This window comes from Anopheles darlingi, chromosome 2, assembly GCF_943734745.1.
Source record: "Anopheles darlingi chromosome 2, idAnoDarlMG_H_01, whole genome shotgun sequence".
NCBI lineage: Eukaryota > Metazoa > Arthropoda > Insecta > Diptera > Culicidae > Anopheles > Anopheles darlingi.
Window position 1 is genome coordinate 46,631,903 of NC_064874.1, and position 12,500 is coordinate 46,644,402.

At 50.2% G+C, this 12,500-nt stretch overlaps 2 protein-coding genes across 6 annotated transcripts in view; both read left to right on the top strand.

The window, feature by feature from the left end:
- Window positions 1–12,500, top strand: part of LOC125950672 (papilin) — a 63,065-nt gene that overhangs the window by 35,259 nt on the left and 15,306 nt on the right. For all 5 annotated transcript variants that reach the window (XM_049678868.1, XM_049678867.1, XM_049678871.1 and 2 more), the window contains exon 3: window positions 9,813–9,952. In XM_049678868.1, coding sequence (XP_049534825.1) covers window positions 9,945–9,952 — 8 coding nt within the window. In that variant the 5' untranslated portion in view covers window positions 9,813–9,944. The remainder of the gene's footprint in view (window positions 1–9,812; window positions 9,953–12,500) is intronic.
- Window positions 966–1,734, top strand: LOC125950731 (cuticle protein-like). The gene is made up of 2 exons (XM_049678974.1): window positions 966–1,025; window positions 1,133–1,734. Exons 1-2 carry the CDS (start codon window positions 1,014–1,016, stop codon window positions 1,730–1,732), a joined length of 612 nt encoding a protein of 203 aa, XP_049534931.1. The 5' UTR covers window positions 966–1,013; the 3' UTR covers window positions 1,733–1,734.

A 12,500-nucleotide genomic window follows, 5' to 3' on the forward strand; every position in this document is an offset into this window, starting at 1 on the left:
TGCGAGGTGCACGTGTGAACGAACATAACGAAGAACCACTGGACACAACTGGACAGCGGAAGTGGCACGGGAACTGGTTCCATAATGGAGGAACCGAATCGAGACAACAACAAAAAAAGTCATCTGCGCTTTTTTTTTCTACGGATTTGTTTTGCTCTTTCCGTCGTCGACCGGTGGCCGTTTCGCGGTGTTCGTGAGTTCCACGGAGGGAGGGGGAGCGGGTGCGTAAAGCTGTTGCTGACCCACAGCCGCTCGTTCGGCATGGCGTGTGTACTTTGCGAAAAGCGCTTTGTGCTCCAGCAGCTGGAAACAGGCCAATGAAACTAAAAGTGAACGACCTTCTTGAGGTATCTAGTTCGATCATTCCCTTACCAAAGCTTCACGAAGCTTATGTTGGTGAGGTCCGAGACGAACGCACGATCGACGCACGCATCGTAGCCGCCTCCTTTGGCCAGAGATCCCTGGAATGGGATTTTGTGCATGGATCGGTTGTTGTTTCTGTTTCTGTGGACCAACTTGCTCCCGACCAACAGCCGCTGTTACCGTACAGTGCACGCGATGGCGTTGACATTGTTCCCCTCCTCACTACCACCAACATCACCCCTTTTACTTGGTTGGGCGTGAGTGGACCGTCCACCCTTCGTGTGCGAATTATCGTTCGAAAGAAGAATTCGTAAAACGATTACGTTCACCTTACTCGGTGAAGCCGTAGCCACAGTGGAAAGGGCATAGCGTAAGGCACAAGATCTAGGCTCAGGCCAACGCCTGCCTCGACCCCACCCTCGACGCTCCGGTTCGATTTCTTCTTTCTTTTGGCTCTCGATTCCTTGTGGTGCATCATAAGCCCCCGTGTGCAGCATCCTTCTCCCCCGAATCGGCTTTCGCTCTGCGGGTTGCTTTCGATCGTTGCTGGTTGCTATAAATTGGGAGTCCGTACACCGTGGCAGTCACAGTTCGATTGATCATCCGGTGCCGTGAAGAACAACATCCTGTCCGAAGCAACCGAAGCAACAATGGCATTCAAGGTAATGTTTTGAGAGCGAACAGCCTGGCTACTAGGCACTCCACTGGCCTGCTACGATCTGCAGTGCAATTTAATCGAATGGATTTTTGTGCCCTTCCCTCTATGCAGTTCCTGACCTTTGCCGCTCTGATCGCTGTTGCCCGCGCTGGAGTGATCGCCACGCCAGCGGTCAGCTACCATGCTGCCCCGGCCGTAGTGGCTGCTCCGGTCGCTAAGGTCGCTTACGCCGCGGCACCAACGCTGGTTGCTGCCCCGGCGGTGGCCAAGGTTGCTTATGCTGCCCAGCCCGAGGAGTACGACGCGAACCCTCACTATTCCTACTCGTACGGTATCTCGGACGCCCTGACCGGAGACTCCAAGTCCCAGCAGGAGTCGCGCAGCGGAGATGTTGTCCAGGGATCGTACTCGCTCGTTGATGCCGATGGTTTCAAGCGTACCGTCGAGTACACCGCTGACCCACACCACGGATTCAACGCTGTCGTCCACCGTGAGCCTCTGGCCGCCAAGACTGTCGTCGCTGCTGCCCCGGTAGCCACCAAGGTCATTGCTCAGCCAGCTCTCGCTTACGCCGCTCCAGTGGCCAAGACCATCTCGTACGCTGCTCCGGTTGCCACCAAGACGGTCATTGCTCAGCCAGCCCTCGCTTACGCCGCTCCGGTCGCCAAGCTGGCCGCTCCGGTTGCCTACACCACCGGCTACCATCACTAATGGGCATCTCCTCGACTGTCACCGGCACCGGCATACCGTTTGTACATATCTTCAAAACCACAATTCCCACCCGACGTCTCTCACACAGACTTTGCGCCTGTTTCGTTTAAGTTATTAAACGCTCGTTTTGAATAATATAAAGAACAATCAATTGAATCCGTCAAATCTCGTGTCTGCGTGTTGTTGCGAGTGTATTTTAAACCACAAACGAACGAACGAATAGGGCAACGGCTATGAGTTGCGTTTACTGAAAGCATGAGACTCGCGCTTTCACTTATGCAACAGACAATCGGGTACCATTTTTGGGCACACTTTACGAGTAAACACTCGGTGGGGCGTTTTTACAAAAAGCCAAACAACGGTGTGTCCAATGCAGTCAACAGATTTACAACAGATTGTTGTCCATCGCAAAGGTCGACCTTTTACATGCCCGTTTGGCTGTACTGTAAGATTGAACCTTCACTCTACTGCTGGACGTCGCCCGGTGTGTACCATTCAACACTGAATTCATGTAACATGAGCGTCAGCATGCTCCCGAGCATCCTGTCTTTGCGTTCGGTGATAGTGAAATGATATGCAGCATTCTCGCATGTTGTGTTTGAAGTGTTGCGCGAAGGATACCACCTGTGAACTGAGCGAACGTCCTCGCTCCACTACCGCTCGTCCTTCTTAGCTTTACGCTCAACGACGTCATTAAGCAAACTATGCTAATAGCGTGTTTCATCAAGAAGCATCCGACAGAGACGAGCCGGGGAGTATGAGCTCGAACGAACGGATACGTCCTACGGGGCTATGCCTCCTTGGATGTACACCAGCGGGAAAAGCGCTAGCGCTCCAGTACAGTACAGCGCACCTGCCGCACGTGACACATCAAACAGTCTATCGTTTTCGGTGGCGCCCGGAGTCGGAACGTGCCGGCAGGAGGAGAGTTTGAAGCACGCTACGGTGAGCGTAACACAGTAAATATTACTGTGAATTATAACGTAAACAAACATCTTTCCCCCCCTGGACGAGGTACTATGGTCGACGATACACTGTCGGGATGCGAGAACTTGCCGCTTCAATCAAGTCCAGTTCATGATCGCCGCCATACCAGCAGCAGCAGCAGCGGAAGGATGACTAACCAGTGAGTTTTGGCTTCGTTATCGCCTGCAAGGAGCTGGCACGAGACCGAGCTTCGATCGAGCAACAAATTAGCAGCATGCCCAACAGCTATCGATCGCCTCAGACTCAGATTGAGCCGGCCGAGTAGACGAACGAATTATGCTCACTGTCGAATGATGATGATGATGCCCAAAGTAAGCAGCTCGAAGTTCAGTGACATGCATCATAATTGCGGTGTGCCCGGTGATGATGACAGGACAGCAACTCCGTCGTCGTCGTCGTGCCATGAGGGAGTTGTGATTGTGGCACGTGCATTCGGCTTCACTTCGTCTCCAGCTACCCGGATAGCAAAAAGGGGTGGAGATGGGCGTCGTTGGCTGGCTGGCTGGCTGACGTGAAGTAGTAGATGCTCAATGTTTATGTAGGCGGCAAAAACAACTTCCTCACCCGTGCCCGTAGTAACGTGCTTCTTCGGTGCATGTTTACCGGGAAGCTGCAGTCAAGTGGAAGAACAAACAGAACAAATATGACACCGACGCGTGCTGGTCGAATCTTACGTACCTCTTCGTACGATGTACGTACGAACGAATACTCCTGCTTCTGCTGCTGCTGCTGCTGCTGCTGCTGCTGTTGACCAGTTTAATCCTGGGCGAGAGAGCGCAGCCTGCACGGTTCATGGTGCATTACATGCTTTAAATTCGAATTTCACGCCATAATGAGCATGAAATATGACAACAACGAAAGCCATAAAAAACAACACAGAAAAAACACACGATAGATTCATAATTGGAAGCCTACAACCTGCCACCTCTCGAGATATGATTCCTCGTTCCACGATTGCTCCCTCGATTCGATCGCTCAAGGACGCAGCGTGACGGCGTGGCGTGGAGCGTTGATTAGGAGGAAGCTTTTGCAACCCAAGGGCAGGCAGACAGAATTGGCGATACGGAAAGAGGTAAAAAGGGTCTATGCAGTAGTGTAACAATGTGTGGTGCTGCTGCTGCTGCTTCAAACCGAAGCATCACAAATCGCGGACGAAGCTGAAAGCTGATTTCCCTTAAATAAACGTAAAGAGCTGGATGGACAGCGGGGGAAGACCGAGTTCTGAGTGCGGGGCTGTTGATGGATCCTACATAAATGATGGCAATCGGTACCACCATTCCGTTACCGGGCAGCTCGTCGCACTCTGCTTAATGTTTTCTTCACTCCGTTGGCCAACGCCGCTGCCGCTGCTGCCGCCGCTTTTTTTTAGATTCAAAAATAACACACATCAAACATCCTGCTGCCAAGCCAGCGAAGATCGATAGATCAACGAGAGGGTGTGCGTGTGTGTCCGTGGTCGGCATTAAGACGCTGCATCTCCCGATCATCAACATAATTTTGTGGCCATCATTCCCGAACCCCGGAGCGCGTCTCTCGCGTCCCAGGAGATCGCTCCTCGGGTTTCGGTTTTCGAGACCACCGTTCGGGGTTGGGCTTTGATTTTCCGAGTTTTTCCCGTCCCGTCGTGTGCTGGAAAGGCAGGCAGGCAGGGAGCAGTGAACCGGAACGTGCGAGCTGCAAGGGTGTGTACAGTTGACGCGCCGCGAGCCCCGATGGCGTGACAATGAGTTTCGGTTCTGGGCTACTTGGATCCGTGAAGGCTTTATCAGCCACAACTGCAGCGTTCCCGGGAGGTAGGCCATCGCGAGGTGGGTTTTCCCTTATTCCCTTTTTTGCTTCCCTGTCCTGTCGTTGCACTGTCACCTACGTCACATTGCGACCGCTTAGCATTAGTGGGCCATAAATCATCGGCACCGAAAGTACGCCCGAACAACCCCCGGAGTAGTGTTCCGCGTATCCAGCGCTACACATTCAATCCCTGGGTTTCGTCTCAGGTTTTCCCACGTTCTCCGAACCTGCCCAAACCACTGTTGTGTGGTTGTGCCGACGCTAGGAAAGTGTCTCATCTCGTTGCCGACACTTGAATTTCGTGGCTTTTTTCTCCGCTTCATGCTCGTTCTGTTTCTGAACCACTGGGTATGGTAGCCGACGGGAATTCATCCCGTCGGATCCATCACACAGGGAATGCTCGTTCTGTTGCGCCCAGTGGACGTGTGTGTGTGTGTGTGTGTGTGTGTGTGTGTGTGTGTGTGTGTGTGTGTGCACGGCATCGAATTGATGGTCCCCAGCAGCCAGAGCGGCCAAGTGGCAAGGTTGCGCAGAAGCCTCGACGCTAGAAGAAAAGAAGCAAAAGCAGAAACAAGATATGAAACAACTCGGTGCATAACGACAGACCATACGTCATGTAAAGGGCTATGCACTTGAAATTTAATTACTTTTTATGCTCTGCAAAACATAACTAACTGTCGTCAGCCCTTCTGTCCGGGGGACCAGGGCGATCAGGGGAACCGGGTAAAACGGATTACAGACAGCAAAAAGTTAACCAAAAAAATGGTTACCAAAGAAACGTACGAGGTGCTGGGATGCTGGGCAACCCCGGGGGCAATCATATTGTTTTCACTGACGTCGCTTGGCACCGGCCGGGGGGGTTCCAGGTCCAAAAAGGTACACGAAGGAAGCGGAAGAAGTGGTGGCTGTTTTTTTCTGGTGGAACCCACGCTCTACACCCGCTTCCACCTGCTGTCAAGCTAGTTGACTAGGGCCCTGGCCGGTGTTCGGGTGGAATAAATTGTCAAGCAATCACGGCGCGGATTTATGGCCACCTGGAGCAGCAGCTCCAGTCTCTTTATCCGCAGTATTCTGTTTACGAGTTTCACCGGATTAAGGGGTGTGTGTGTGTGCGTGTGGACCGTAGAGAGACTGGAACCGAAGTCCACTGGGATGGGTATGCCAGCGTTTCCATAGGCAACGGGCGTTTGATAAGTCCAGAATCCGAGCGTTCTGATTGAGGAGCGCTCCTCGAGGAACGTTCCAAAACAACAAACAGCGAAGCAAACAACACTCATCACGCTGTGCAGTCTGATGGCACTGATTGCTAATATCTAGTAGGAGGTAAACGCTCGAAGGTGCGCTTCCTGGGAAGCAAGAGTCGCCGGCGACGCATAGATCGAAGACGGTCCGTCAATCGTTGTGCGAAAAGTTCATCTTTCTCCACAAAACCCGGCACCAGGTGGTGGTGCACAGCACAGCATAGTACAGCACGATCATCATCATCATCATGCGCGATGCACATTATGCATTCATTGTGCTTGAAGTACTGCAACTTATCGAACGATTATTGTGCCTCTTGTGCGCGCCATGTTGGCGAGGGGGTGAAGCGCGCTCCAGCATACCAAATCGATCATCGAAAGTCGAGAGCTGCGATCGAGAAAGAAGGGAGGGTCTCCGTGACCCCTAGCGACACCGGTGCAGCTACCGAGCGATGAAGACACCAACTTGCCTGGCGTGTTTGTGGCAGTTTATTTTATTCCTACCCTAGTCTCACCCTTTTTCCACTGCTCCTTACGGTGGCTGTGCAATCGATGTTCCGAACGGATTGCCGTGCTGTGCGCGTGTGCTACTGCTTTAAAATTCAAATCGAACCCGTATCGTATCGATGCACAAGATGCCGGGCAAGAGCACTGGAAAGCGGGCGTTCGGTTGGGAAGCATGAGGTCCTCCAGAGAGTTCTCCCGACGCAAAATAATAACGCAAAACGCTCTCCGACGTTGACGACGACGGACTTGACAGCGATAATGATGACGACTTTGCTCCTTCCTGATAATGCTGATGTCGATGATGATGATGATGATGATGATGATGATGATAATGATGATGGAGATGGCAACATTTGTCGAAGGGAACGTGCGTTGGAGGGGTTGCAAATTGAATAAATAAGCACGTTTTGCGCATCCCCGGTGTGCCCGGGGTACCCGGTTCCCGGTGCGCCACTTGCGGGAATAGATTTATCAACGCGGGAAATGTCAATTACGCGGGAAGGACAGTTACGAGATCTCTCTATTCCGATTCCGATGATGCGCGCGCTCTTCACACAGACCGTTAAAATCTATAATTACCAATGTGGGGATGGCAAGTGCCACTTGCAATCAATGTTTATTAACGGCCGCAATTCTGCAATTCCAACAACCGTGCATCATAAATATTATTTACCTTCGCCTTGCGACACGATTCTTTGATCGAAGCTTTATTTATGTGAGGTTGGGGTGGATAGCATGATTTGCTGTTGCTGTTGCTAGTTGCTCATCCACCACGCGGACAGGCGCATGTGTTTGATCCTGAATGCGGCCTTGCTGTAAGCTTATGCTTTATTCCATTCACGATAATACGGCAGCGACGGCGGTGCTCACGCTCGAGCTTCGACTTAAAACGATCCGCAAACGAGCAAACGATTTGCAGATCCACGCGATGTGTATCTGTGCCTTGTGCTGTTGCCGCAAATCGCTCCAATCCTCCCGTATCGGCTGCATAATTTGTCGCACGCTTAAGCGCACGACTATTTAGTCGTTGATTAATGATATAGTAGCAGCTTCTGTTCGCATTGGATTTTTTTCTCCCTTTTCGCTGTCCCGCATTGCCGCTTGCCGATGTTGCTGGTGGGCATACACGCGGTCTACGACGCTCGCGGAGCAAGAGTCTTCAAACACTGACCTACACCAACCGGCGCTGCGCATCAAACAGGATCGTCTCGTATGTAACGCCGTCATGTGTCGAGGCGCTTTTCTGCTGCACATCGAAGAAGGCAGATTCGTTGCTAGCGTTTCTGTTCGGTCTGTTCGGACGGTCACTTCATGGTACGACCACACCATACCAGTGCCAGCGACGTCAGGCAGACATGGTAGCATAAAATCGAATAAAAATCGCTTTGTCGTTAACATGGCGTGTACCATGGCGTGTGGCCATTGGCGTATGATGTCGCGTGTGCACAACACATGTTGACAAATAATTTGTCCTCAACGCCCAGGCGCCACTACCGATAGTTTGTCGATAGAAGATATTTGGCCGGCACTTTTGGGGCTGTCCCCATTCGTACGGACGCTTGCTGCGAGATGCTTCATAAGCGTGATGCTGTCCCGAACATGGACAACACGGTTCCGATAACGTGAAATGTTGCTCCCGATACGCATAAACCCGAGGACCGTTCGGGTTGTCCGGTTTGGCCGTGGTCGCGGTGATCCCCCGGAAGCGGTTAAAAGGTTACACCAGTCCAAGTTGCTGTCCAAGGTCCAACGACGTTGATGTTGCCGATGCTACCGTGCCAATTAGTTGGTTTCATCTTCAGCCCTTCGACAAAGCGGCATGGCATCCGCATGGCAATTGCATGGCGTCAGGATATCGTGCAGACTCGTGCAACTCAACGTACCATCCGGTGTGCACATGGACAGCACGTGACCGTCGGTGGTCCAGGGGATTGCATCATGACATTTGCCGAAAACGGGTTTCTCACCCGGTGTGTCACCTTGAGAGCGTTGCTCCGCTTTAGTGAAAGGTGTGGCCGGGGTTGCTCTACATTTGGGTTTGCCGCTGCCACCGCCGCCGCCCAAAAGGGGGTCCCAAGGCTAACAACAGGAATATGGGGGGAGAACCACAGGCGGCGGCGACCTTGAGTCCTGGTTGGGTGCCCGAAAACCGGTAACAGCGCACCGGGGAACTGCTGCTGCTACGTCCTGCTACTACTCCGCGAACCTTCGAGAGCTGCGCCGCTGGTCAACTCGCAGAAATGGTGCGGGCGATGATCATGCCAAAAAGCACCTGGAGTGTGCTGTGCTACCAGCTGTGTGCGGCCGCTGCGGGAGTATTGTTGTCAATGTCAACATGTTGCATACTAACTGGTATTGGTGGGTTTTATTTGTTTGTTATTAATTACGATACACTCAATATGAGCGGGCAATATGGATATGAAATGATGCAAAATTAATCATTAACTGACAGATCAATCGTGATCAAACCGCGTTCGAAGAACGGTTCCATCAATGGCTGCATAATTGATTCGATGGTCGATAACTCGTTGGGATGAAGGTTTTCTGGAACTGGGGAACATTTCCCACACGCTATGTACACAGAGACAAGCGATTCCGATTCGAATTCCACAACCGCTAGGAACGCAACGGGATACGAGAGAGAGAGCTCGCAACTTTAAACTCACCGTGTTTGGGTGTTGCTTTAGTGATTCATTTCATCATTTCCTGTTTGTTTTCCCTCGAATTTCTTCCCTTCGCATGGCTCGCGATGCTACAGTTCTGAGCAAATACATGTTCTTGGTCCGAATCTCTTCGGTCGGAGTCGGTGGCGGTGTCGGTGTGCAAGCAAGAGTTTTATAAATGACTTTATCAACAAGCGCAATATTTTGTGGTGTCATTTGGGGAGCGGGGAGCTTTAGGTTCTTGTCGCAACCCCTTTGCTGCAAGGAACGTAGACGGTGGTCGAATGTGTGTGTGTTGCCTTGTGGGGGAAAGGACATCGAGCGAGAGAATTTCTTTTGCTTTTGCTTTCTCTACCGAGAAGAGGTCGAAAGTGGCATCTCGACCAACCAACCAACTTCCTTCTAGCCCAACTCCTTTGACATTCGTGTTCAATCGCAAACCAAAGACCGTAATTCGAGCTTTGATTCAATTATCCTAATCAAATGAGATCAGCGTGTAGAGGTGTTCGTGGCGAGTGCCGGAAGGACTGGAAATGGACAAGAGCAGCTTTTACATACATGTGGTTGACTCACAAATACCCTTAGCCTCTGATTGGCCGCATCAGTGGTTAGAAACTTGGGAGTTTTGGAGTCGATTTTGATTGTATGTTTTGAACACACAAGATGCCTGCATTTATGTCAACGAATGTGGTTGATATAGAGATTGGTATCATTTAAATGACTTCCCTCAAATTACGAAGTTTTACGATAGCTCGTAGCATTCTATTAAGATCTTTGTAATTATATCGGAATTCTTATCTCATAACTTTTCTTATATGGATGTACTTCAGGTTACTGAGGGTTACGTTATCTGTCTTACTAATCGAATTCTTCTTTTCTTCCTTCTTCTTACAGTTTCCGGTGTGCGGCATTCTTGAAGTAGTTCCCATCACCTAGATACATCTAGAAACACGTTTTCAACAGACACAAAGCGTGAACTACAACATTTTTATGGAATCAATCAACTATCGATAGTACTCGAGCAAGATGATGAGGTAAGTCAGCGTTTATCCCGGAAAATGAAATGCTATGCATTTATCGTCGGTCTTGTGGCATTTAATAATACGAAAAACAATACCCATTGTCATCGGACCTCCGGAGATGTACAAATAGAATCTGCATCGTACTCCTTTCGACTTGATACTTGAACTTTTATTTTAGAGTTTATCTTAACAAACCTTAATCCTTAAGAAAGGTCGTAGATTTAAAGAAGAATGGAGCATGGAAGGAAACGATGTTTTCTTATCAATCTGAACCCCTGGATGTGACAGTCTCAACCGGAATGGAAAAACAGAATGCTCGTACCACACGCATGTACCATCGGTTTGCAAGATCAAAAGAAATCAGTTTCAGAAGTCACACGCCGGGTGCTGTGGTTGGAAATGGTACAGTAAACAACAAACCCTTTTGCTCTTGCATGCGTGGCAAAGTACGCGTACACTCCGGATCGATAACGTATTATTAGCGGATTATTTATTTTGGCTTCACATTATTTATGTGCCTTACTTCCCGCAGCCAGTTCTTACCAGCTGCAAGCCAATGGCGGTCGGCCAAAGGGGTTCAATTAATAATGCTTTGCTTTCATTTTGCTGCTTCAGAAACGGATGTAGGTCAAGTACACATAACGGAGCCAAGCCGGATCATCGATCATTTTGCGTAGATAGTTTTTCGCAACAACAAAAAAAAAACGCAACGCATGGTCTGATGCATCGAACACGCTTCCGGTGTTGCTGCTGTTGCTGCATGGTATGGCGTTATTGATCTTTGACCTAATGCTGCGAAGCCAAATTATATGCTTCGAGTCTGTACGAGGCGTCTTTAATGAGGCGTTGCTTGAACGTGTTTACGAGCCCCGCATATTGAACGAACCGATGTTTTATGGGATGATTGCCGGAGGAACAGTTTCGTTAGTACGGGATGTGCGGCCCTGCTGTAACATTCCGAATCCGAAATCCACATCCCTACACTGCACCTGGAAACGAAAGGCCCAACCCCAACTTCCTCCCCTCTCCCCAATAAATGCATTAATTACAAACTGTTTATCGCGGGCGCATCGCATGTTTATCATTTGTTGCAACAATCACCCCGGCACAGAAAGATCGTGGCGTTATGTGCAGGTTTGCATAATTTAGCCGCCCACCGTTCCGCCGTCCAGCAAACATCATTAGAGGGCCTCGATTAACGCAGGGGGATTCGGATTCGGGTTTTTGCGAACACACAAACGGCCGCAGCATCGCCGAGCATCAATAGCACAAAACCAACATATTCGCAATCCGTGCGCTCTGGGCAACAATTTTCTATCTATACCAGTTGGTGGGGTGGGGGGTGGCGGCCCACTCCCGGATAGGGTCACGGTGGCATTGTTCCGCTCCGGTGAGCTATCCGATGCCTGTGTGCATGTCGATGGAATGGTGTGTGTGTTTTTTTTGCGTCTCGATGATGTGCGTTGTTTAGACACTATTTTGAGCTTCAATGAGCTGTAAAATTTCTCCCGGAAGCTGATTACGCTGGAATAGTGTTGATAATGATCCTGTAGCAGTTTATGACGAGCACTACACTACAGCAATTCTCGATTGTCTATCAATCCTATCTATACGCCGATAATGATGTACTGTGCAGTGTTTTAATCATGCACAGCTTTTCATAGAAACTACAAATAAACTTCGTGATGTGATGGATTCAGATTCTGCAATCTGCGTACACTAGGCCCTCGCAATCCTCGTGCTACATACGCGACTGCCAGCGTGCAGCATAAACACCCTAAGGCCAAGAAGGCGTACATCCATCCATCCTGGGCCGCCTTGTGGAATGCTTGATCAAAACAAGTTCCGCTGCCATCAACTCCTGCTAATCGACGGTCGATTGTCGGAACGTCTAGAGAGTGCAAAGCGCTCGGGTTGTTTGTAAGATTGTGTCTAACGAAACGGAGTATGTTCGGCATCTGCTCAGCCTTCCCCCGGGGGCCCCGAGGAATTCCGGGAAAAACCTTGAATTGATTCAAGGAAAATCCTCATCTCAAACGGCTTCACACACCAAGGTGTTTTGACTCAGCCGGGCACATCCTCACGCAGACTAAATATTGCATCTCCATTCACGCGCCGCATCTTCATTTCACAGTCAAGCCAAGAACAGCCACACAAACACACACACACACATGCACTTTACAAAGGAACGATCAGTGATCTCACGAGGGTTGAGCTTCACTGTAACCCCTTTCTAATGTACCCTTCCTGTTTATTTTACAACGTATAAACGAGTTAATGCCATCAACATCAACCTGCTATAGCGTTATAGCAACAATCGAAACGCAACGAATTCGGACGTCCGCCAGTCCGGCATCGACGCACGCCCTAATCAAAAACTCCCAAGGACACACCATCTGGCCGTGTGCCGAACGATTGAAAGGCTTGCAACACTTGTTGCACTCAAACCATTATTTCCATTAATCTTTGCAATGGCTCTGTTTATGTTGGGCGAATTATGGTTGGGCCATAGGGGGACCCACCCCCCCTCCCCTCCCCCTAAAACCAAGCATCTATAGTG